This window comes from Aphelocoma coerulescens, unplaced genomic scaffold (genome assembly GCF_041296385.1).
Source record: "Aphelocoma coerulescens isolate FSJ_1873_10779 unplaced genomic scaffold, UR_Acoe_1.0 HiC_scaffold_123, whole genome shotgun sequence".
In the NCBI taxonomy this organism is placed as follows: domain Eukaryota; kingdom Metazoa; phylum Chordata; class Aves; order Passeriformes; family Corvidae; genus Aphelocoma; species Aphelocoma coerulescens.
Genome location: NW_027183480.1, coordinates 19795 through 44393, shown reverse-complemented (window position 1 = coordinate 44393; position 24599 = coordinate 19795). Strand labels below are relative to the sequence as shown.

At 43.4% G+C, this 24599-nt stretch overlaps 1 protein-coding gene across 2 annotated transcripts in view; it reads left to right on the top strand.

Moving 5' to 3' along the window:
• The first annotated feature begins 1905 nt into the window (after window positions 1-1905).
• LOC138100635 (nucleolar pre-ribosomal-associated protein 1-like) overlaps window positions 1906-24599 on the top strand; it is a 42167-nt gene continuing 19473 nt past the window's right edge. The window contains exons 1-18 of one of the 2 annotated variants that reach the window (XM_068998511.1): window positions 1906-2067; window positions 2268-2407; window positions 3613-3764; window positions 5270-5402; window positions 7377-7473; window positions 8623-8708; window positions 10571-10696; window positions 11344-11474; window positions 11767-11962; window positions 12422-12559; window positions 12933-13106; window positions 13662-13809; window positions 16198-16320; window positions 19052-19164; window positions 20003-20122; window positions 22413-22529; window positions 23173-23311; window positions 24013-24183. In XM_068998511.1, coding sequence (XP_068854612.1) covers window positions 1929-2067; window positions 2268-2407; window positions 3613-3764; window positions 5270-5402; window positions 7377-7473; window positions 8623-8708; window positions 10571-10696; window positions 11344-11474; window positions 11767-11962; window positions 12422-12559; window positions 12933-13106; window positions 13662-13809; window positions 16198-16320; window positions 19052-19164; window positions 20003-20122; window positions 22413-22529; window positions 23173-23311; window positions 24013-24183 — 2443 coding nt within the window. In that variant the 5' untranslated portion in view covers window positions 1906-1928. Of the gene's footprint in view, window positions 2068-2267; window positions 2490-3612; window positions 3765-5269; window positions 5403-7376; window positions 7474-8622; window positions 8709-10570; window positions 10697-11343; window positions 11475-11766; window positions 11963-12421; window positions 12560-12932; window positions 13107-13661; window positions 13810-16197; window positions 16321-19051; window positions 19165-20002; window positions 20123-22412; window positions 22530-23172; window positions 23312-24012; window positions 24184-24599 lie in introns of those variants that run through there. The other variant, XM_068998510.1, reaches the window with a different exon arrangement.

Here is a 24599-nt window from a genome sequence, read left to right as displayed (position 1 = left end):
ACAGGCAGTGAGGGGAGAGAATAACGGAACTTCAAGGTGAAATAAAAATAATTTTCAGTAGCATTTTTCAGTACTCCTTAAAATACTAGAACTCCTATGAAATATGGCGTAATAACTATCAGGATTGTAAGTAAGTCCGGTCACTGGGACTTTTACCTTGAAGATCTCAGTATGGGTACTTTGAGCCTTTTAAAAGCTGTGTGAAATCAAATATTTTTTCCTAGTTCTACTAGCTCCAGCCTTCCTTTTCATCCCCTCAATAACAAATCAACTCCCTCTTGAGAATGTTATTTACTTTCTGTATTATGTGCCTACCAATTTCTGGAATTGCAAATGTATTTGGATACCTGCATAAATTTAAGTTTCAAGAAAACCTTAAGGTTGAAATAGGATTCCAATCATCCAGAAGAAGCCACCAAAAATGTTTTATGGAAGAAGTGAGAAGTCTGTACTGTACTTTTGCATAGAATTTGCTATACTATGGTAAATTCCAAATGGAACTGCCATCTAAACAAGCAGAAAAAGAGTTGGAATGTAGTGAGTTAAATTTAAGTATTCCTGGAAACAAGAATTATTAGCAGAGCTTGGAGCATGTCGTCACTAGCAGCAGTAAGATGCTTTTAGCTTTGTTCTCCTAAGTTACTTGTAAAAAGCCCTTGTATCTAGTGTCTAGCAATTCCTATTTTCCCATTTCCTTTTTCTCCCCAGTTTCATGTACTCCTTTTATTTTACCCTTTTGTCTTCTAACTGCACCTTCTTTTATTTTGTTCCACCCTCTGCTCTCAAAACATCACAGCACCCTCCATCAACGTGAAAGCATTTGTTCATCCTAAATCTTAGAATGACTGTGAATGTTGCCCTCTTCTGGATCACTTTTTTTTTTACAGTATTTTGCTAAAAAAATAACAGTTTGAAAAACCCCAGAAAGATACTAATGTTGCCTTTATTACTTGCACATATGGGGGAAAAAAAAGTAAAAAAGTTTGGATTTGGATAGATCTTTATTTTCATTTTTTCTTACTGAAACAATCTCCTTTATCTTCCACTACTGTTTCAGCTGCTGTCATTCCATACGTAACAGTTTATTGGAACAAGGCTTTTACCATTCCTCCTTATCACTGTGCTTGTCCTGGAATAACTCTTGCTGAAATCAAGGGAAGAGTTTAGATTTTTGTTAATCTCTAACCCTGCCGTCTCGCAGTGGGAAGCCGTTCCCCCTTGTTGTGTCACTCCCTCCCTTGTAAATAGTCCCTCTCTCTCTTTCCCATGGGCCCCTTCAGGTACTGGAAAGCCACAGATAGGTCACCCCGAAGCCTTTCCCTTTCCCTCAAATAGAGGAATATCTGAGGAAGTTCTCTCCCTGCTTCCCGGCACGCCGTGTGTTTCCCTTGCACTCTAAATTTAATCCGTGTTGGTTCAGGATCGCAGGCGGCTGCAGTCCTGGGAAACTGGGATGACAAAAGCCTGCCTGGCCTTGCAAGCAGCGATGGATGAGAGACTGCCGCAGATGGGATATTGGGAAGGAATTCTCGGCTGCGAGGGTGGGGAGGCCCTGGCACAGGGTGCCCAGAGCAGCTGTGGCTGCCCCTGGATCCCTGGAAGTGTCCAAGGCCAGGCTGGACGGGGCTTGGAGCAGCCTGGGCTAGTGGAAGGTGTCCCTGCCCGTGGCAGGGGGTTGGGATGGATGGTGAAACGAGATGATCGTTACGGCCCCCTCCAAACCACTCCGCGATAACTATTTTTAACTCTTTTTGTCCACTTGAGCACTGACGGCTCGGAAAGCCCTAACACGAAGGCTCGGCCAGGCCGGGCAGGGGCTGCCGGCAGCACCCCACCTCCCGGGGGCGGGACGGGCCCGGGCCGCTGCCGCTCCGCCCGCCCCTTCCTGCGGGAGAGGCGGCGGTTCCGGGGCGGTGCTGGGCTCGGGCATGGCCGGGAAGCGGAGCGGCGAGGCCGAGGAGCGGAGCGGGGAGCCCGCGGCCAAGCGCGCCTGTGGCCCGCGGGACGAGGAGTTCAATGGCACCCGCTTCAAGGCGCTGCTGCGGGACCCCGCGGCCGCCGCCAAGGGTGAGGGGGCTCTGCTGCGCGGGAAAGGCGCGTGCTGAGGCGGCGGCCCCGGGCTGCAGCCGGCCCAGGGGACGTCGCGGGGATGGCACCAATGCTGGTGGTGGTGGCGGCGGTGGTGATGGCGCTGATGGGCAGGGCCCGGCCCCCGCAGCGGGTCCCACACGTGGCGCTGGTGCCCCGGTGACTCTGTGGCTTTGCAGGGCTGGAGACCTTCGTGGCCGTCGCCAAGACGCTGCCATCGCCCCAAGTGTACGATGTCGTGGAGGGATACGTGAAAATTTCCATGGAGTGTGCTGAGATATTCAAGCTTCTCGATGGAGAAAGGAAGCCTGAAAGTGAAGTGAGTTGGGCGTGGGGGTTGAAAGTCACTGCCTGACGGCTGCAATCCCAACAATCCCACCCTGGAGAAGAACCAACAGAAGGTAACCAGGGAATCGTCACGGCCCTATGGCTGCCAGAACTCAAAGAGCATTTGGACAAAGCCCTCAGGCACAGGGTGGGATTGTTGGGGTGTCTGTGCAGGACCAGGAGTTGGACTGGATGATCCTTATGGGTCCCTTCCAGCTCGGGATATTCTATGATTCTAGGAATAAATGCTTTGTGGTGTAAACAACTCTGATAATTTAATATGGGTTTGGTTTGTTTTTTTTTCTGGAAGTAGCAGTGGCAGAAGCACCTGCCAAGTGGGAGATGCTCTTTTCAGTTCATAGATGTTCCTGGATTTAATGATACACACAATCAATAGTCCCGTCCAAATCAAGCTGTTCAGGTTCTTTAAATGTTATCAAAAGACCTTTCAGGAAATAAGGGGATCGATAGAAGCAGTTAAGAAAGCAAAACAAAAGTGGTCCAGGTTAAAGTAAATGTTTTTAGATATCTCCCTGATACATCAGTATTTTTGGGAAGCCACTGGTAAAATTGACCTAATTTTTCTCATCTCAGCTGGACACAATTTATCCTCATCAGAATATGATGAATGAACAAAAAGTTCAATAACTTTTCACTGTGAATGCTGGTGCAGCATTGCTAACTGCTTACAATGTAACATTGTATTGTGTTCTTTTTAACCATCACTTGCTGCTCTTTGCCTTACAGTATCATTTTTGTCTGTGTAATGACAACCTGTGTCGTGTTTAGTGACGGGCTTTCGTCAACATCCTTTTGCTTACAGGGGCTGATGTTTGTAATGGGCACAGCCCCAGAGCTGTATGGATTTTGGATTCTTCTGGAAGGTATAAATTGCAACACTGGAACAGCCCAGATGTTTTTCTCTGGCACATTTCATTTTTCATCATCCACTTAGGAGCTGTTGTCTCTTGAAGCATTGATTCCTTGAAACTACATGCTCTCAGAAGTAATCTTTTCGAAGAGGAAGCATTAATTTGGGAGACAATCTAGACGTTAATGTCACTTTCATATGTGGAAGCTTTCCTCTTGGAGTAGCGTTATTCCTTTTATTAATGGTGGTTATTACTGTTTGCTCAGCTAATAATTTCAAGTCCTACATGATATTGTCAGATATCAACATACTTCTTTATCCTGCAGATGCTGTTAATCTTTCAAGCTCTAGAAGCCATTTTACTGAGGACAGCCAGTGACCTCTCCCATTTTTCTGTTGTGGGAATGAACATTGTCAAAAAGTTGATTCATTCCTATATGAAACTGGTCTATGCTGCTTTGTATTCTGAAAATCACAGGTAAGTCTTCCTGGTTCTCTGGTGGAGAATCTCTGTCAGTTGATCTGGAGGAACTGTACTAGACATTGCAAAATTCATCTTGACTTATTGCTAATAATCCACCCTTATTTAAAAATCCTATTTCACTTGTCATAAAGTAATTGCCTGTGGAAGTCTTTGCAAAGTGCAAGCTCTGATACAGCAAACAATCCAGTGCCGTAGGTTGCTTTCCTGAAGCTGTAGTTTTCGTCGGTTGGGCCTGTCCTAGTGAAAGCTAACATGGGTGGTACCTTGGGTCTTGTTATTTTAATGCTACTTGATTTGTGGGGTGAAATGTACTGTGTGGAACAGGGCTGGGCAGTGTTCTTGTGATGGCAAAAAGAGCTGCTCTTGAGTGGTTTATTTCCCCGTGTTTTTTTGAGTCAGGTTTCCATGTTTGTAGTGGATTTTTCTCTTTCAGGCTGGCTTTTCTTCTGTAGTTTTTCCAGCCTCTTAAATCTGAGGTCGTTTCTGTTTAATAACTAACTGTGTTATCTAGTCCAGACCAAACAATTTCTCATGCACATTTGGACAGGGTGAAAGACGTTGCAAACGCCCGAGACATTTCAATGCAAACCTGGGAGGAAGAGGAGAGAAAAGAGCAGACTGAAATTGGCTTGTCCAATGACTCATCTTTCAGTCTTTGAGCAGAACTGGAGAAGCTTTCTCTGCTTTCCCAGTTCATAGACACAACTGTGCTTCCTGCTCTGCACAGTTGATCTTGTTGCAAGCAGGCATTTTAGCTGGATAGACAATCTCAGATAGGTATGCTGGAAACAAATTTTGAAGCTGTGCAAGATCTGCACTTCTGATTAAATGTTTAAAGATTTCAGCTTCTGGAGAAATCCTTCTAGAACCTGCACAGAGGAGGCTGCAGATTTCTGATGGGAGATGCTCTGCATTTTCTGTGCGACCTCTTTGATGTGCAGAGGGATTTTCTTTACTGTATGTCTGCATGGGATCTCTGCTTGAATCACATGGCTTTTTACAGATTGTCCATGACAGAAACATGATGGACAGGTTACAAGCCTGTTCATGGATAGTGGCTGTTCAGATGATGGAGGTCTGCAGTCTTGTACCCAGTGGCCCTGACATATTCCCATTGAAATAAATGGCAAACCTCTATGAATTTAGTAGTCCGTAGAATCATAGAATAATTAAGGGTTGTCTAGTCCAACCCCACTGCCATGAGAGGTCATGTTCAAGCTGTTATTTTTGGCACTTTCTCCCTTTAAACTACTTTATAAAGGGAATATCCAGCCCCACGTTAGGGTTTAATTTTGGGGAAGAGTGTAAAAAGGTGTTTCCTTCTCCCTTCTTCCTTCTCCTCTCTTTCCCAGCTGCTGCTATTACTGCCTAAAAGAATTATTTCGTTTGTTTAACTTCCCTTCTATTTTCCCTTTAAGTTTTAATCTCTTGGTTTGGTGGTTTGTATAGCCATCATCCCAGAAATAACCTGCAGGTTTACCTCTGCTTTTTTTTTTTAGGATGAGCCGAGGGTGCCTCACGTTGTTGTCGGCAATGGTGGCTCAGGGCCCGGATTCAGCAAGGGATGTATATAGTCATTTTGATTTCAATAACAAATACCTGCCTGGATTGTTGAAAAAAAGGTGTAAGAAGGTAGGTTAAGGTGCTGTCTGCCATGGAATGCTATACTATGGCTCCATCAGCTTTTTTAGCCAACTATTTAGAACAAAGCTGTTGCCAACGTTTCTTTGCTGTATTTTCATCTGCAAGAACTTAACTCTCCCGTCCCGTCCTGTGTCAGGCTGAAGTCCTTGATTGTGCCTGACTGGACATATGGAAGTGCCTTGTGTGTTTCCAAGAAGCTTTGGAGAAATATAAATGTACGGTTTCTATGAACTGCCCTTCTAGTGTCTAAAACAGAGTTGAAGTGATGGTAAACTCCTGAAAACTAGTCAGTCTTTTTGTGGTTTGGTCCCACTGAAGTCAGTGGAAGTCGGAGAGGGGATATTGCCCAGTACTAATACAGAGTAATTGCATTTGAAAGCATAAACAAGAGTTCTGAATAATCTGTAGCTGGAAATCCTTAAGAAGAATACATGAGTGAGGAGAAAAAGTCACTCCCATTTTTCCAGAATAAACTATCTCTTGTTTCCTCCCGGTTTATTAAAAATAGTCAGGATTGACCCAAACCAGTGCTTTAGAACAGAATATTAATGTGTCCTTCCAAATGTTAGCACATAACAAATCCAGTATTACTTTCAATGCTGACATACTGTTTCTGGATTTTAAAGATTGCAGATTCACACTTGCAGAGTGAATGTGTACGTTTATGTTGGGTTTGTGCCATCTGAGATGAAAATTCAGACCTTTTCTTTATAAAGCAATCAAGTGGAAGGCAAAAAACCAAACACATCCCTTTTTCCCTGGAACCACCTTTTATAGTTCTGGAGCTGTCGCATTCCATGGGTTTTGAGCTCACTGCAGAAGCTGTCTGCAGGAGTATCTGCACCCTTTATTTTAAATGCTTGGGTGGAGGCTGTTGATCACAAGCTTGTTAGATACGCGAGTAAGATACGAGGAAACAAGCATCCAACAGGTCTTCCTCTTGCGCAGCTTTCAGTGAAATTATGTCACAACTGGCTGTCAGAGGTGAGTTTTTAACACAAAAATACTCGGCCCAAAGCTTACAGCAAAATCTTGTTTCTTTCTCTTTATTTCTTCTTTCAACCCTTTCAGGAGTCCCTGCTGCCTTATCTTTAGCCTACTTGGAATCTTCTTTCAGGCTTCTTTACACACAGCTTAATTTTGCACAGCAGGTTTTGAAAGAATTGTAAATCATGGCGGTGCTCTGTCAGGAAGTGATAGAGTGATAGGACGAGGGGTGACTTTTTATTTGAAAGAGAGTAGATTTACATTAGATATTGGGAAGAGATTCTTGGCTGTGAGGGTGATGAGACACTCTCCAGTACAGGTTGCCCAGAGAAGCTGTCACTGCCCCATCCCTGGAAGCGTCCAAGACTGGGTTGGATGGGTCTTGGAGCAGCCTGGGATATTGTGAGGTATTGCCATGTGAGATATTGCCCATGGCATGGGGGTGGAATGAGGTGATCCTTACGGTCTCTTTCAAGTCAAACCATTCTGTGATTCAATGTTCATATCCGATGATGCTGTTACAGGCCAAGATTTCACTGATTCCACTGTGCCTGAATTGGTAGTTTTATATTAGCCCCTTTTCATGGGCATTCTTGTGAACTGACTGAGCAGTGCACAAGTGAGGAAGTTCAGTGATGCAGGGTTTGGCATGAAACTGCTGTTAATATTTCCTTCTTCTTTAAATTTGTGACCTGGTCTGATATATTGAGAATTGAAAAGCACGTGAACTAGTACATTTTCCTTTTTATGTTAAGGTGAACTGCTTAATGCAAGAAGTTTTTTAGCTGAATACGCTGTGGATGAATTGCATGTAAATATATGTCTAAGGCTACATGCGATGCATTTATAGAAGTTGTTTCATTTACCCATTTGTGGCACTTCTAGGGATAATCAGCAGCTGCAGTATCAATTTTGCAGCTGGGAACAATCTGTGTGCTAACAGTATTTTTTAATTTTATATCTTTATGTTTCCAGGGGAGAACAGATGTCCGCATGGCCTATATTCAGTTTGCTCTCTCCTTTCTCATTGCTGGTGACAATGCAATCTTGGCACAGGTGCTGGAATTAAAAGGTACTTCATAATTGCTTGTTGGGTTTTTGTTTTCAAGGCACACTCATTTATAGGTGATAATAAATATGACCTAATTAAAAACGTGAACCAGGTAGAGAGCACTAATAAGAAGCAAAATATATATTTTTAATCTTATTACCTAAAAAGCTTGAAACTTCTTTGGTAGTCTAGCAAATAGGCCTCTTCTGCTTGAGAACAATATCCTATCTGCTAAAGCTTTGCAAAAATATAAAGTCTTTGGTGACACAGATGGAAAAAAAAGGTAAATCTAATATAAAACTTGGAGGTCATAGAGTCAATAAACAGAAAAAAAATTCATGGCCTCCGGCCTTGCTCGTAAGACAGTAACAGTGCATATGCTGCACTAACTTTCTTTTTAAAAAGTGTTAAGGACTGTGTGTACTTGATTTGCCTTTCTGCCCTGTGAACTGTGACCCTTGGTAAAGTTATGAGATAATTCAGAAGGGATCTAGAAATACTGTTTGAAAAAAAGTCCTTAAGCCATTAGCTGGCAGCCGGTCATTTCTCGTATGGCAAGGGACTGAGAACTGGCTGTAATTATCTACTTCTCTTGCTCCTGCTACCCCAGGGCTGCTGATTTCCTTTAGGTGCTGGCAGTTGTTCAGTTCTTTCAGGCTGGGGATTGCACACCTCGGCCCAGTCAGTACAGCTGGCTTTCATTCCCCTGTAAGAGCCCCAGGTTCTCGATAAACTGAAGTTGTCCGACTTTGGGATGCACCGGTGAGCCAAAAGATGAGGCATGTGGTTGGAGGTGGAACCTCCAAACATTTGAGAATCATGCAGTGAAACAATTGCCAGTGCTTCAATGGAAAGAATATGAATTTACTTAAATTTTAGTATGGCATTTCAGGGCCCAAAATGTATTTAAAGTTGACAGATGCTGTAGCAGTGTTAATCAGCAAATTAGCAAACTAGCCAGTCAAGATGAGAGTAGGTTTGTCAGCAGCACTTGCTCATCACTGTAGTCATAGACACATCGTTCTTCTGAGCTCTGATTGCTGCCTTTTGGTTGATCCTGGGATATAACAGCGAGATAACATGGAAGAGGAATGGGTATGAATTCCCTGCAGCATTTTAGTATGAAAGGAGCTTTCACATTCTGACTTAACATTTGACATGTTCTCTTAGATTTCATTCCAGATATTCTTCGCTCTGAAATAAAGGAAGACAGAGTTTCTACTGTCAATCTTCTGCTCTCCACGCTGAGAACTAAGGTACGATGCACCCTTGAAACTGTGTTGTCCCGTGTTTTCTGTTTTCCTCACTGCTGGAAACGGTTCTGCGGTGATTTCTCACACAATGTTTAGTTCTTAGGGCTGCCTGCAGTGTGCAGCTGCAGTGTCTGTGACTTATCACATGTGTTGGAGGTTGGTGGCTTGGATTTATTACTGTCGCAGGATGGAAGTTCGTTCTCCTTTTCCAATACCCTGTTTTAAGGAAGTCACTGCAATAGCTTGTGCTTGAATGCTAATTTCAGCTCATCTTCAGAGTGTGGTGTCCAACATATTCTCACCTTTTTGTGGGTTGGGACTGCATCAGTGCCAAGCCTGAATGTCAAAAGAACTGGAGTATTTTTGGCACTTCCAGTGACAGTAAGATTGGTCTTTCAGTTAATTAGCCTCATGTTGAAATTGGGAGCTCAGCTAGACTTGAGTGGGTTTGTTAGCTCTGATCTGGGTAACAATGTACAGTCGTCTTTCGGGAGAAAAAGGATTTTGTGTGGTATTAGTACAGGGGCTGAGATGTGAAAGGGGTGTCCAGGAGCTGCTGGTTGCAGTTGAAGGGTGTGTGGTACTGTTCCCCCTCCAGTCTTGCCATTGAAGCCACATCCTGTGGTCCTGGTTAGCTGAGTTTTGGACTCACTGCTGGGATGACAGGGTTTCTGCTGCAGGAGATAAATTCTGTCACATATTTCTTGGTGGGGTGGAGGAGAAGGGAAGTCTTGTAAAACTGTCTTCCTGAGAACAGAGAATTTGTTGCAAAAAAGAAAGGGTACGTTCCACCCGCTGTCAAAAAGTACTGCTGGAAAGGTAAGGCTGCTCCCCTTTGATGTTGGTTTTTCTGGTTCTCTCATGGGAGACAGAAATTACCTCGTGCTGTATCAAGGATGAGACAGCAAAGAGGGAAGCAGGAATTGCTGAAAGGTGTGAGAGTTGGTTTAGTGGTGGCTGCCTTTCCTGTGCTGTTACCTTCTGAGCATGTGCCTGCCTCTTCCCTGGGATGCACTTGTTGCTTGTAGAACAGCTGCACCTGAGATGTATTTTATTTATTTAAAAATGTTTTTAGCTCCAGTATCTATTACTTTTTAATATCTATTCTGAACTACTGTAGCAATGTTACATAAGCTGTTGTATAAACAGTTGAGAGAATGAAGAAAAAAATAGTTCCAAATTTAGAGTGTAACCATAAGAGCCCGCCTCAGACTCAGACTTTTCACAACTGGCCAATTAAAGCCAAAAATGTTCTTTCATTTTGCTGTTGCAATAACACGAAAAAGAAGGAGAATAAAAAAGCTACCATTTAAGTGTAAAATAAACCTCCTTGAAACTTTGTTTTCCAAATGAAGCTTTTCCTGTATGGGAGTCATACATCATGAGCTGCTACATTATTGGTGGACCCCAGCACACTGTATGACTCATTCAGCTTAGCAAGAAAAATCAGAATTAAAACAATGCCAGCATTAAAACACAGCAGAAGAACTTTTGAGAAAGCTCTTCCACTCTGTATTCCCTTTCATTCAAACTTTATCTGTAGTAGGCTTTACCATGTCTACCCCTGGGTTCCTGTGGTTCTAATCTGTGGCTGTGATGCCTTAAACATGGTCTGTGCTCTTCAGCTGAACGTGAATGCCTGTCCTGTCCAGCATGTGCAGGGTTTGCAGAGGTTGGTGTAGGGTCAAGGTGGAGCAGGAGCATGTGAGGAAAGTGTTGACAGGACAGGCAGAACCTTTTTTCTGCCCTAGTGAGGAGAGCCAGCTCTGTGTGTACTAGAAGAATGAAGTGTGTTGCTATTTTACCATGATTTTGTGATAACTTGCAATAAATAGAAGAGTTTTGTTTTTTCTCACTGTTTTCAGGTGGTTCATAACAAAAATATCACCAAAACGCAGAAGGTGCGTTTTTTCACTGCAGAAGTGTTGCTTCACATCGCTTCATTGTACCGTTGGAATGGGATTACTGATGTCAGCCCTGGGGATTTAAAGGTCTGGTAATTTATTTCTTTGTTACTCTTAGTCCTTGTACTGCCTTTTCTTTCCCCACTCTTACAGCGCTCATGTTTTGAAACAGCTCCCAGTTGCTCTGAGCTTGATGAGCTCAAAAAGAGTAATCTACTGAGCCTATTTTAAAAGATTTCTGCTGCTTCTCGCTGGGTTCTGGCTACAGATTTTTTGCCTTTGTGTCTGCCCTCTTGTATTTCCTCTACCAGATGCTCATGACCCTGCCACTCCCATCCTGATATACTGTAAACACCCTTTGGAGGGGATCTGTTTCTAGTAGGTGTCTGCTTGGAGCTGTGCAGATCTTTGACCCCATTCATAATGGGGCATTTCAGTTCTGAATAATTTTAAGTTCTTACAATTCCTGGCAGTCCTTGTAAGTCATATGGTTCACGATTTCCCAGCCACAGTTGTCAAGAGTCTTCTCATCCTTAGAGATCTTGAGTTGTTCTGGATGTAGAAGGTTAATGGAATCATAGAATCACAGTCCTGAAGCTTCTCTTCTTGTCTGAACAAACGCTAGATTTTCTTTTGGCATTTCTCTAAGAGGAGCTGTATAAAATGTAGAGTGAAGCTGATATCTGTGATGCCAAATCTCATATGCCTCCTGTACTCCATTTTGGTTTTTATAGGTGGCTCAAGGTTCTGAAGAGGTGGGAAAAGCAGTGGTACGAGAACTTGTGCATAGTTTCTTAATGGACCTCTGCTGCTCTCTGAAACATGGCATAACGTTCTATGATCCAAGTCTTGGAACTTCTGGCAAGTAAGTCACTGGGCAGCTGGGATTGTGCGTGGATTTTTTGCTAGAAGCAAAAGAGACCTTACTAGTTACCGTGTGTGCCCTGAAATATGTGGTATTATTTCAAAGTAATGACTGTCATGCAGAAAACATGGAGGTAAATTCAGTTCTTACTTCTCTAAGCTCAGAAATTACACCAGGAGGGTGAGAGGTCGTGCCTTCAATTAACAGTTAGAGGAGCTGCAGAGTTCACATCCCATATAAAGTGTCAAAATAAGGGTTTCTTACTTAAAATAATTTTTTAAATCTTCAACAGGGGAGGAAATGTGGTACTTCTTCACTTCCTGCTTGGTTTAAAAACTGCAACAGAAGACGAAATGGTTGCTGATCTCATGGTGAATATTCTCAAAGTATGCCCAGATTTGTTGAATAGATACTTCAAGGAGACCCAGTATTCCTTTGTTCCTAGAGTGAAGTCTGCTTGGATGGACAACATGAAGTTACTCAAGAAGGTAGGAGTATGGGTGATGGTAAAAAGCCATGCTTGGAGCAGGAGGCTCTATAAACATTTAAACTGAACTGGGAAAGAAGGAATTGGTATAAAAAGTAGTGGAAAATGTCACGTCAGTGATATATTTTGAGATGCAGCAACATCAAAGCTCAGCTAAAAAAACCTATTGTCCTTTGTGAGTGTTCTGCTGCCTTTTTGTTTAGCTTAAAACGGGCAAGTAAGATCTGGAATCTATTGAAAAGAGATGGCCTTTAGCAGGGATGCTGGTTGCCTACAGAGGGTCCATTTAGTTGAGTAGGAATCTGGAGGATGCTCTGTAACATCTTTGCATAAAAATTGATATTTAATGTTGCCATTACTTTCGACAAGTCAAAATCCATCTGTAGAATGCTCCCCAGAAGAAGCTGTCATCTCTGGGACAGTATCAGAGATACTAAATTTTTGGTTTTTTTTCTTTCAGATCTATGAGGCTCAACCAGAGATCTCCAATTCTTTTAAGACTTCAGAATTTATTCCTCTTCCCAGGTTGCTTTCTATGGTGATGGTAACAACAGTCCCTGCAGTGTGCAATAAAATAATGTTCACCCAAGGGTTAAATGTAAGAGCAGTCTATAGTATTTCAGTGATTTTTCTGTCTCAGTTAGTACTGTTTAAGTGTGTGATCATTCAAGAAATTTCTGAAGTTGGTTAATTATGTGTGTTTTGTATTGTCTACCCCAGCATAAATATGGCTTGGGGAAGCACTGGAAAATTAATTAAAACCACAGATAATGATTCCAGGTACCTTTGACAAGCACCAGTTCTGCCACTGCCCGCTAGTGGTTTAGGCTGGGAATCTGAACATCTATGGATTCTTTACTGCTAGCCAAGATTTCGGAAATAATTAATTCATTGACAAATTTTAGCACACATTACAGATTCTGTGCAAAGCATAATCACCGAAATGTCACTAATTCGCTTCCTTCTTTTAGTTGCCCAGCACGGTGGTAAAGCACAGCATCCTGTCACTGGTATCCATGGTGCTGAGAAGAGCCCTGAGGAACATTGAGCACTGTTTATCTGAAGAAACTTGGCAAAGGTCACAAATCTACACGCTGCCGGCAGCGCAGGAGTTTGTGCAGCTCTACAGAGAAGCTGTCGGCAAGGTAGAAAGAAAGAGACACTTGGGGGCTGACAGGAGGCGTTTTGCACGCTGCAGACAACTGCTCTCCTCTGTACTGTCTTCTCAAGTGGTTGCAGCCTAGGAGCCAGGAGATGGTACCCTGGGGGAGGCTGTGGATTAAATGGTGAGGTAGGAGCCTATGTTTCCTGACACAGCTGTCTGATGGGAATGCAAATAAAATTCTGGTGAGACAGATTTGTAACATCAATAGCTGTTGTGCAGCAAATGACTTCCAAGAGAAGGAAGCAAGTTCTCCTGGTTCAAGTCAATGTAGCCAGCAGAGGTTACTGAGTAGTTACTAGACAAGAGAGCACTTGAGTTGAAAATATACCATGAGGAAGAAGAACCAAACATAAATTTTTCACAGGAAAGCTTTTCAATAAAATGTTCTTTCCAGTGCTCATATTCTGCAGAAGTGAAAGTACAGTGCTTGATTTCAGATCATTCCCTGATTGCACGCAGGGTCAGTTCCAACCTTTGTCACAGGAGCTTTGCCTTAAAAAGGAGAGCTGTTGCAATTTACCCTTTTTGCTTTTAGGTTTTACCGGACATGAATAATATAGTGGCTGTCTGGCAGTCCCTTCTGAAGCAAGAGAGAGAACACTGTGATGGCCCAGCAGAGAAAAAGGAAGGTGACGTCTCCACTGTGAAGGCAATGACTGAGACAGAAGTTGCTGAGCAGCATGGTAGGCAAAGCAGGTGGAGTTACCCCTTCTTACCTCTGTGGGAATGGGTGTTTTGAAACCCTCATCCCAGCCTTAACTTCAGCAGAATCCAGATCTTGCTTGTGCCTTTACTACTCGCCTTTTCTTTGTTCAGCTCTTCAGGCCATTAGAATTGCCTGAGAACACAGTTTAACATAGAGGCTGCCACTGCTACTAGAAGGCTAAGCAGTTTGGCTTTCTGCTGTCCCAGGATCACAGAATGGTTGAGGTTGGAAGGGATCTCTGTAAATCATCTTGCCCAACATCTCTGCCTAAACCTGGTTACCCAGGTCCGTGTTCACACAGCTTTTGAGCACCCCCAAGGATGAAGACTCCTGAACCTCTCTGGGCAACCTGTGTGGGTGCTTGATCACCCTCATAGTCAGAAAGTGTTTCCTGACACTTGGAGTGTTTCCATGTTTCACTTTGTGCCCAGTGCCTCTGCTCCTGCCACTGGGTGCTTCTGGGAAGAGCCTGGCCCTGTCACCTTTGCACCCTCACTTCAGGTGTTAACATGCATTGTTGAGATGCCCCTGAGCCTTCTCTTCAGGCTGAACAGTCCCAGCTCTCCCAGCCATTCCTCACAGGAAAGATGTTCCAGTTCCTTCACAATCTTTGTGAGCCTTTTCTGGGCTCTCCCCAGTGTCACCATGTTCCGGGGAGTCCAGACCTGGACACAATGCTGCTGGTTTGGCCTCCCCAGTGCTGAGAGGAAGGAACCAGCGCCCTGACACCAGAGCCTTTGGATCCTTCCCAGGCAACCTGCTCTCCTGTTGGGTGGCCTCCAGAATGTACTGGTGAATGGGGCTTTTCCTTCTCAGGTGCAGGGCTCTGCTGCTCCTCTTGTTGAACTCAGCCCTCCTGCCCTTGACCTTTCCATGCTAGTAGTTGTTTCACAGCCACAAAATAAAACTGGCAGGGAGACTTATATGCCTGAAAAATAGTTTTTGGAGAAATTTTTCTTTGTCCAAGTTATTTTACTGGGAGGTAATTTTTTTTTAGCAGTTAGTTGCTGTGGCTACACGAACGCTTGTATTGATGTAACACAGGAGTGGCATTATGAGTGTTGTAAGAGGGAGAAAGGTTGGAGTGAAGGCTTCAGGTTTCCTCTCTCAAACCCAGTCCCTCCTGAAGGGCTTGCTTCCACAGTCCCATTGCAGGGAGCAGGAAGTCTCAGAATTGTCTGCATCTTGGCCAACGGCCTGTGAAGTTTTCCTTGTAGGGTTGGAGATGAATCTGCAGCCACTTTTGCCCTTCACAGGGCATATTCCACAGAGAGACTTCCTGGAGCAAAGGGTTTTTCAGTGGATGTCCTTCTGTGCATCCCTTTGGGCAGAAAAATAGTTGTCAGCACTGACACTCCAAGGCTTGGTTGGCAGAGTGCTTGTGAAAACCGGCGGAGCAGCTAATTTCTGCAGAACTGTAACTGTAGTTCCTCTGCATTCTGAGGTAGTAATGCTGTGTCACTTACTCCTAGCTCGTTTTTTACAGCTTTATTTGCATTGTGGCCACTGCAGGATTCTAATGGGAGCTGAGACTCAGGCAAAGAAAGTTTATCCATGGCATTCATCCAGTTCTTCCTACCTCTCTGAGGAAGACCAAATTAACAGGAAAAAAATTAGGTGTTAAATGTTTTGGCCGTCCTTCACGTACTTTGTTTCCTTTCATTAATATGGGATGACAAGTAGCTTTTATGCCTCCTCATGTTACAACTAAAACCTGAGATGGCTTTTCCTAGGAAGTAAACAGTTGCCTTAAGTGCTGTTGGTGTTTCTCTCATACAGGTATTTGTTGTCTGCCTCTTGCCAAGAGCTCACATTGAGAAAGTATTATTCTGAAAGGGGAAAAAGAAAGAAAGAAGTCTTTAACTGAAATAATAAATTTGCAACAAATGGTAGTGTATGGTCTCCTGCACTTCCCCAGCCAAACCTACCTGACATTAGTTAAAAGTAGTGTAGCCAGAAATCAGCAGCATGACCATATCCTTTCCTTCACTTTTTTCCTGTTGTTCAGCCTTAAATTAAACAGCAACAGGGCCGGTGGGATTCTTACAGTGAGCGTTCAAGTGTTCAAGGTTGTGTTTTATACGTGTGAGCACTTCTGAGGCCAGTTAGAAATCGCAGCTCTCAATCTAAGCACTGAATAAGCAGATTTCATTTTGAAAGTATTCACACAGGAATTCTGGGGAAGGAAACTGGAGATTCCATGGGTGTTTTTCTTGTTCTTCTTGTTGGGAAGATAGCAGGTCATTCCCTAGGCAAGTCTGCTGGAAATACAATTAGTAATTCTCATGCTGGGTTATGGAGGTGCCACACTGTGCTCTCTTGCTACGAAGGAAGAAGAAACTAATTATGGAAACACTTTGTTTAGGTTCACATGATGCTGAGACACTGCTTCTGAAAGCTGCGCTGCTTCAGGTCATATGTCTTTACCAGAAGGTTGTGCCCCACTTGGTAGCGCGGAGCAGCTTTGATTTTAGCAAGCTACTAAAAGGTATGTGATGGATATTTCTATTTCCTCCACTGTTTTCTCTGGCTGTTTACAAAGTCCACAGCAGAAGGGAGTGTTTGCTTTTCTGTGGAGATAAAAAACTGTTTTCTAAAAGTAGCCCATTTTAGTTTCTCCACTGTGTTGGCATTTATTGTTGCTGTTTCTGCAGTGCTCTGGCACTGTTAAATTCCACAGTCAGCTGTCAGCACTATGTTGCACTCCAGTCTTCCTCTCCATGTGTCATATTCTTGGAAGTGTTTGGTCTTCGTGGGCTTTGAATTCTAATCTTTCTGAGGAAGACATATCTTCAGCTCTTAATGAGGTTTCTTCTAGCCCTGTGTCAACAATCCACTATCAGTAAGTTATTTCCAAACTCTGATTAGCTGTGACGATAACGAATTTTTTGAATGGGATAGTTCACAGAAAGTTTGGGGTGGGGGAGAAGCACCTCCCAGTTTGCCAGTGTCCTCTGAAAAATCTTGTAATAGATATTCAGCCTTGGTAGAGTCCAATAGGACAGAGCCCAAGGACCCCAAGGATCACCTTCTCCAAGCTGGGGGTCCTGACGAGGAAGAAATTGGGCAAAAATGCTAGGAGGCTTCCATGGATGGATAAGGAGATGATGAGCAAAATCACAGGGAAAAAAAAAAAAAAAGCTTTCAGGAGGTAGAAGTGAGGACAGGTGGCCTGGGAGGAATATATGGAAATTGTATGGGAAGCTAGGGGTAGGGCTTGGGAGACTCAGGCTCAGTTAGAACTGAGTCTGGCCAGGGCTGTCAAGGACAATGGGAAGGGCTTCTATAGGTATATTGCCAACAAAAGAAAGCCCAGGGATGATGTGAGCCCTCTCTGAAAGGAAATGGGAGACCTGATTACCCTGGACATGAAGAAGGCTGAGGTTCTCAATGAGTTCTGTGCCTTGGCCATCAATGGCAAGTTCTCCAGCCAAGCCTCCCAAGTTGGGAAAGGCAAATGCTGGGACTGGGAGAGTGAAGATCCTGAGGCTGCTGTCAGAGAGGGTCAGGTTCAAGCCCCTCTGAGGAACCTGAATGTGCTCAAGTCCATGGGACTGATGAGATCCATCCATGGGTCCTGAGGGAACTGACAGACAAAGTGGCTAACCAACTGCCCATTGTATTTGAGAATTTGTGGCAGTCTGATTAAGTTCCCACTGACTGGAAAAGGGGATATACAACCCTCATTTTTAAAAAGAAGAAAGTGGAAGACCCAAGGAACTACAGACCAGTCAGTCTCACCTTTGTGCCAGGCAAGATCATGGAGCAGATTCTCCTGGAAACTCTGCTGAGGCACATGGAAAACACAGAGGTGGTTGGTGACAACCAGCATGACTTCACTAAGGGCAGATAATGCCTGACAAGTTTGGGAAGGTCCTCCAGTACTGCTCGTGGTACAGTCGATACAGCCACATACAGCTGAGACTGGGAGAGAGAGCAAAGGGTTGGTTGGGCATCACTGCCACCATCTGTGGGCCACCAGGGTTTGTGGGCCACACAGCTCAAGCAACGATCTGTGTGTTAGGCAGGGCCTGGGATGTGTAAGGATGGGAGTTATGTAAATGCCTTAATTAACCTGTCAGAGAAAAAGGGACTTCAAACAAAATCCCTCTCTAAATAAACTGTCTCCTGCGTGAGGTTTTTCCTCCCTCTGTCAAAGCATGTTTAATTGATTTTTGTGCTTGATGACTCACCAGATCACATAACCCTGTTTAGCCCTTTATTTCTTGCACTGGTCTGCTTACTTCAAACTGGACAAAAGGCAGGACGCCTTTTTGTGAGGCAGAAATCTCTTTGCGGGTCTGTTTGGGTACATTATGAAATAACAAAGTTAAACCGGCTGGAAAATAAAGTGTCATTCTCAAACAAATGTAATGAAGTGAGCCTGGATATTGATTTTGAAGAGAGATGGTATGGTAGAAAATGGTGTAAATGAATCACGAGACCATGTTTTCTCAGATGTGTCAGTGTGAGCGTTCGGTTGCTCTTTCTGATCACCCTGATGGAAACATTCACACCAAAGGCAGCATATTTTTCTACCTTGTAGCAATATGTTCTTTAAATAGCTGGTGGAGTTTTATTGTTTGATCTTACTGTTGGATTGCCTTGGTGGCAACTGTTTAAAAGTATTGTTGTCTCTCTAATGTGGGCCACAAAGATCCTACATGGGCTCTGAGAGGCACAGGCACCAGTGCTTTGTACAGCTGATGTCCCCGTGTAACTTACCTGCAGGTCAGGTGTGAGCAGCTCAGGTTTTGATCACACTGCAGGAGCTGCCTGACCTGTGACAGAGGAAGTGAGGTTATGCCTTTGCTGGTGATAAAAGTGATGTAGGGAGAGACATGAGTGTGAAGTCCCATTGTCTGAAGCAAATATTGTCATGGTATGAGTGTTAAGATTTCCTGTTGACTTAAATTCTGTAGTTTGCTCTCCAGTTTATCCATCCTGTAGGTCACAGCTTTTCAGGGTTGCTGAGATTGATAAGAGATTTTATACTCCCATGTAGGACCAATGGTTTGTGCTGGGGTCAAGTGATGGAGTCTCCCTCTGAGCACTGGATTCCCACCTTGGGCTGGCCAAACATAGTTGCAGTATGTCTGGGGATCCTTTGATATGAAGATCTGCCAATTGCCAGGTGTTTTAAACCCTAGAAGATGAGTGTTCTGAGATCTCAGGAAGATGGACCAAACTGAAGTTGGTTTCTTGCTTTCACACCTCAGGTATAGTCACTGAAAAGGGCCTGCGGGAGGAGGTCCCTCCTCTTCTCCAGCACCATATACTGAAAGTGGCTTTGGAACTTCCTGCAAACAAATTTGCCTGGTTCAGAGTACAGGTAAGAGGCTGATGCAAATTTATGTTTCCTTGGACTCTTGTTCTCAAATCTATCCGTCATTGCCTTGTTTTAAATTAGTCCAGTCATTTTAGGAGGTGACCTTTTATAAGACCAACAGGAATTACAGTCTTAGCAGGAGTGAAAAATCCCTTCTGAGCTGAAAGGTTTTTTACAAGGACATCATTTTTTGCCTCCCTGATGAACACTGGAGAAGTTCCTGTAGCTCTTTGTGTCTCTGGAAAGGAGCACAAGTGAGAATGTGCTGGTTTCCACTTGCCTGGAAAGCCTGAGGTTGCAGACCAGGGAAATGAACCACTGATTGGAGCCATCCCACCCTTTCCCAAGGAAGATTCCAACATTTTTTAATGCTCTCCACAATTAGTGGAAACCATCAGGGCCCCAGCTCTCTTTTTTACTTCAGGCTTGTAAAATAAGAACTCTGTCTAGAGTTTGCTTGCCATGTCAGGAGAAAGGAGTGGACCTGACTTTGAGGGGAAGCAGAGACACCCATGGAGTGTGGTAACGGGGATAGAAGTGGGATGACTGGGGAGTAAAAGATGATTGATGAGGGAGGTGGCTTTGTCTGGGGTCCTTGTAGTAGTTACGGTGTCTGTTACTTCTGTCTTCTTCCGCTTTCCAGGAAAGCATTTTACAAGTGGGTACAATGATCCTGGCTCGTTGAATGCAAAGGAGTGCAAATGATCCCATTCATTTCTGGCCTTGGGATTTTTGGGCAGGTCTATAAAATAATATACTTACCTTACATATCAGTCTCAGTGCAACATAGTCCTGTGCAGTGTTGCTGTAGCAGGGGAATTTTAATATATTTTTCTTGTAGGACATCTCTGAGTCAGAGAAGATACCTGGTGAAAAATCAGTCTTCTATTTACTGATGAAAATGTTTGTTACAAGTACCCATTCTCATCTGAAAATTTCCACCAAAAAATTAATCATTAAGGTAAGAATTTGAATTGAATTATCAGTATACTCACTACATCCCACTGGTCTGAAATTTCAGGATTGTAAAATTTTTCCTTAAAGCAGATACCTTTACTGCATGGTTGTGTGGTCAACAGAGTCTCCTTTTCTGTTTCCTGTGACTGCTGTTGGAATTTGCTGTCACATAACTGGCTATTAGCTAGATATTTTATGAAAATAAATGCTGTGAACTGACTTTCCTGCAGCACTTGATGAAAGACTCAGGATAATGTCTTTAATGTTTGCCCACCCCCTAGGCTGAATTAATTCTGACACTGTAATAAGTCAATGTATTTTGTGCCTGCAAAGGTCTTGACATTGATCAAAAAGAGATTACTTTTGATTTTGATTTTTGTCACTGTTTATTTAATCTGTACTTCAGCACTCCAGCCTTCCTAAAGCTTCAGCTTTAGGTCTTGCAGAACAGGCCTCTCTGTTACTGTCTGATACAAGCTTTGATGCAAGGAGTACTTTTTGTCTTAAAAATTGAAATCCCCTGGTGTTAAAATCCTCCTAAAACCTAAGGCATCATTCAATTTAAATGAGTTATTTGACTTTTCAGAAAAACTGGCCAACAAGTCCACAAGACACCAGTGGCTGTTGTTTTCAGCACCTTGTTAAAAGAGGATGTCTTTTAGTTATCTAAGTAGGGGTAAAGATTTACATTAGTAAGAAATGCAACCAAACTATCCTGCCAGGAGAAAATCCAGGAGGCTGTTCTGGCCCCGAACAGGGCTTCTCGTGCAGTGTCCTGCAGTATTCATGGCACACAAATTTGTACCCAGCTTTGTGCATTTAATCTTTGCATTTAGCTCCAATCACAGAGTGCCATTGTAATATTCAGTCAAGCAGACCAAAGTTACAGTGATTGAATTAGGGTTTAGTTGCCCTTGATCCTTGCAAGGGATCAAAGGCAGGTTCACTCTGCCTCCCAGTAATGAATGTCTCAACAAAAAACTGCTCAAAATGTGTTGTTTTCCTGGTGGTTTTAGATTCTTTTGCCAAGTGGGAACATGGACTGCCTGACTTGTTCTTGTGTCCACTTTCCACTTCAGTCCATGGCATTTTCTCTAAAGGAAATGCAGGAGCAGGGAAGTTAAGGCAGTTACGTCAGCAGAAAAGCTGCTAAAAATAGATGGTAAGGACTTATTTTTCTACACAGTGCCATGGAGTTGAAGGCTTGTTTTTGGATTTCACATTCTGTTCCTGCGTGTTTTCGTGAGAGCTGCAAGTGCATTTCTATTTCAAGACTCTGCCAAAAATAGTCAATTATGTTAAAATGAATCCTTTTTCCTTCATTTTTTCTTTATTTCAATTAATTACCCCGTCAGATTTGTGTAAGCAGCAGTTATTTTTAGAGATGCTGGTGTTGTACAGAGTAAACACAGAACAAATGAGTTGTGATAGCTTCATTTGTATTTTGTGTGTGGAGAGGAGCAAAGGCACAGATTCATCCTGTGTAATTGCAGTCATTTAATGTAGGTGCCTGTGTCAGGAGGCTGGGCACGGTTTCCTCTCTTGTTGAGAGTGAGGGATAGGGAGTTTAACCGTGGTGTCACTCTGATTCCTTCCTCTCCTCTTCTCCCTCCTCCTTTCTTCCTTGTAGAGCTGGAGCACATGGTCACCAAGCTCCTAGTTGGGGTGCCTGAGGTCAGGGCCTGAATTTAGAGAACATGGAAGTGAGGGAAAATTTCTAGGTATGTTACAGCCTGTTTCCTGGTTGCGGTATATCTGGGTCTACCTCACCACGCCCAGCAACTTGCACTTCTCTCTGGACCTTGCTGTGGTCACAACCCACTGCTCATTTATGTGACTGCTTATCCATCTGCCTAATTTTTTAGATTAATTCAATTTACAAATAGCCTGATTTAGATTTAATTTAGCAATGATTTTCCATTATGTTAGATCAGTAGTTTTCTAAAACTCCCCTACAGGCTATTTTTAAGGTGCCTTTTTTTTTTTTTACCCTGCCTGTGATGGTGTAAAGATGTACAACCCTCTGAAAGCAGTATAACCTGCTCTCCAAAAATGATAGAAGTATTCTCCACTGTACAGTTAAAGTCCACCCAGTGAGTGGGAATAAGGCCTCTTGACCTGATAGGGTGAGGAGCGTAACATACACTTCTTTCCATCAACATGCTCTTCTTTTTTTCTTTCCCAGAAGGAGGAGTCATGAAGTTACTATACAAAAAGATCTGTGTCTCTTGGGGTTTTGTGTTTCAGGTGTTTTGAGGTTTATTTACACACCTCCCCCTTTGTTTCCTGGACAGGTTTTACGTGACAGTGGAGTGTTTGAGTACACATGGAAGGAACTTTCAATTTGGCTGGAACACTTGGATAATACAAAAGAAGACCAAAAGGAAGCAGTGATTCAGTTTTTGGAAAGGGTAACAATGTTCAAATTAGCTGGATAAACAATGCAAAGAATAGTATTAGTGGAAACTAGAGATATTGTTGCTATTGTTGAGAAACCTGTCAAAGATCAGTGAATGAATTTGGAGAAGAGCAGTGTTTGGGATTCTTTTTCCAAGGTGACATCGTTCTTGTCTTGGATGGGAGGACAGCAAATTGATCTGGAGGAAAATGAAATCCAAAAAGATCAGTTGTTATTATGGCATTGTTGGTATAAAGGTAGAGTGTTGTATCTGTGGGTAGCTTTTATCTCCTCTTTCGGTGCCAGAATTATTGGACTTCAGTAAATTGTGATCTTTTACGAGAAAAGCTGACAGTTCCTGTTTACTCTTCAGGATGTTGAATGCCCAGTGCTTCCTTTCCAGCGCAGTCTCCCCAGGGACTCAGTCTGTGGTAGCAATTTAGATGCCAAATTGCAGTGGACTTTTTTTTTCCCATCAGTGTCCCCTGTAGAGCAGGAACCTGTAGACAGAATCCTGCAGAAGTGATATGGAAGTTGTCCTCCTAAAGCCTGCCCAGCTTCCAACCATTTTTAGCACATGGTCTTTCTTAGCAACATACGGTTCCCCTACACTCCACAGCTTGTGCACTGACCTTTCTCTCTACCTTTGCTGACAGATCCTGCTGAAGCTGGTGACAAACCCCTATCCCTACACAGACAAGGCAGCAGACCTGGTTCAGGAAGCCAGCATGCTTCAGGTCACTATGTTTAAACAAGACTCTGATAACATCAGCATCCCTGTCTCTCACATTGATGGTATGTGGTAACCCCTCAACAACAGAATGCCAGGACTTGGGGCTACATTCTCTAGCCCTAATCAGCAAACTTGGGATGGGTAACTATAGAAATCCTGTTAAGTAAGAACCTTCAGGATTCAGCCCTCCACATGTGCTTGGTATCAGAAGTAGAAGTCAGAATTGCAAAGTAACCACTTTATCCCCAAAAGTAATTTCTGATGTGGTTGTGCCACTTTAACAGTATTTGAAATCTGTCTTCAGGCTCTTGCAGCAGCATTTTTTAACTAAAATGGAAATTTAGTCTTTCTCTCTGGGGCTGTTTTTAGAATTGTGGAATCCCAGAATGGTTTGGGTGGGAAGGTATCTTAAAGCTCCTCCAGTTCCACCCCCTGCCATGGGCAGGGACACTTTCCACTAGCCCAGATTGCTCCAAGCCCTGTCCAACCTGGCCTTGGACACTTCCAGGGATCCAGGGGCAGCCACAGCTTCTCTGGGAAACCTGTGCTGGACAGCAGCATTGAAAGGCAGAGTGAAGTTCAGCTGTGATTTTTGTGTTGCACTTAATATTCTATTACTTGACAAATCTGGCTCTCATCCTTTTTTTGATTTTTTTTGGAGGAATTACAAAGATGTCTTTTATTCCTGTAGTGTTGTGTTCTACTTCTGTTCTTTTTCCGGTTAGTCTGGATCCTCTGCTTAGATTTTTTCTTCACTTATTAGATGTCTTGGATATGGTGGATGTCCTGATCGAGGGCAGTGATGGCTTAGATGAAGAAATTGGCTTCTCTTTAAATGAAGACACGATTATCCAAACATTCCCCTTCAGTGCTGTTGTACCTGCTGCATTAGAAGCCAGGAATGTACTGTTGCTTCAGTCTGAAAATGGAACAGGTACAGACTTTTTTGGTTTTATCTGTCATCTCTGCCAGTGGAGTGAAAGTGGCATCATTTTTACCCATTTTTCATAATTTTTACCATTTATCATTTTTTACCTTGAGACATTTTGTTATCTTCCCCGTAAGCAGACGGAGGTGCAGATCCATGGTGTTTCCTGCGTAAGGGAGACATTAAAGCTCAGTGGGTGCTTCTGCCCTTTTTCCCTGACCTTAAAAGAAGAGACACTGTCCCTGCGCGGGCAGTCTTGGTCTGGAAGTAGTTGGCTTCAGTAACACAGTTTTTTAAGAACAGAGTGTGGAGATCATGAGAGGGAAGTGGTTTCCATGGCAGCTCTTCCCGAGGTCAGGGAGAGAGGACTGCACTCTTAAGTAAGAAATGGATGCATTTTCCAAAGAAAACTTCTTCAGAAT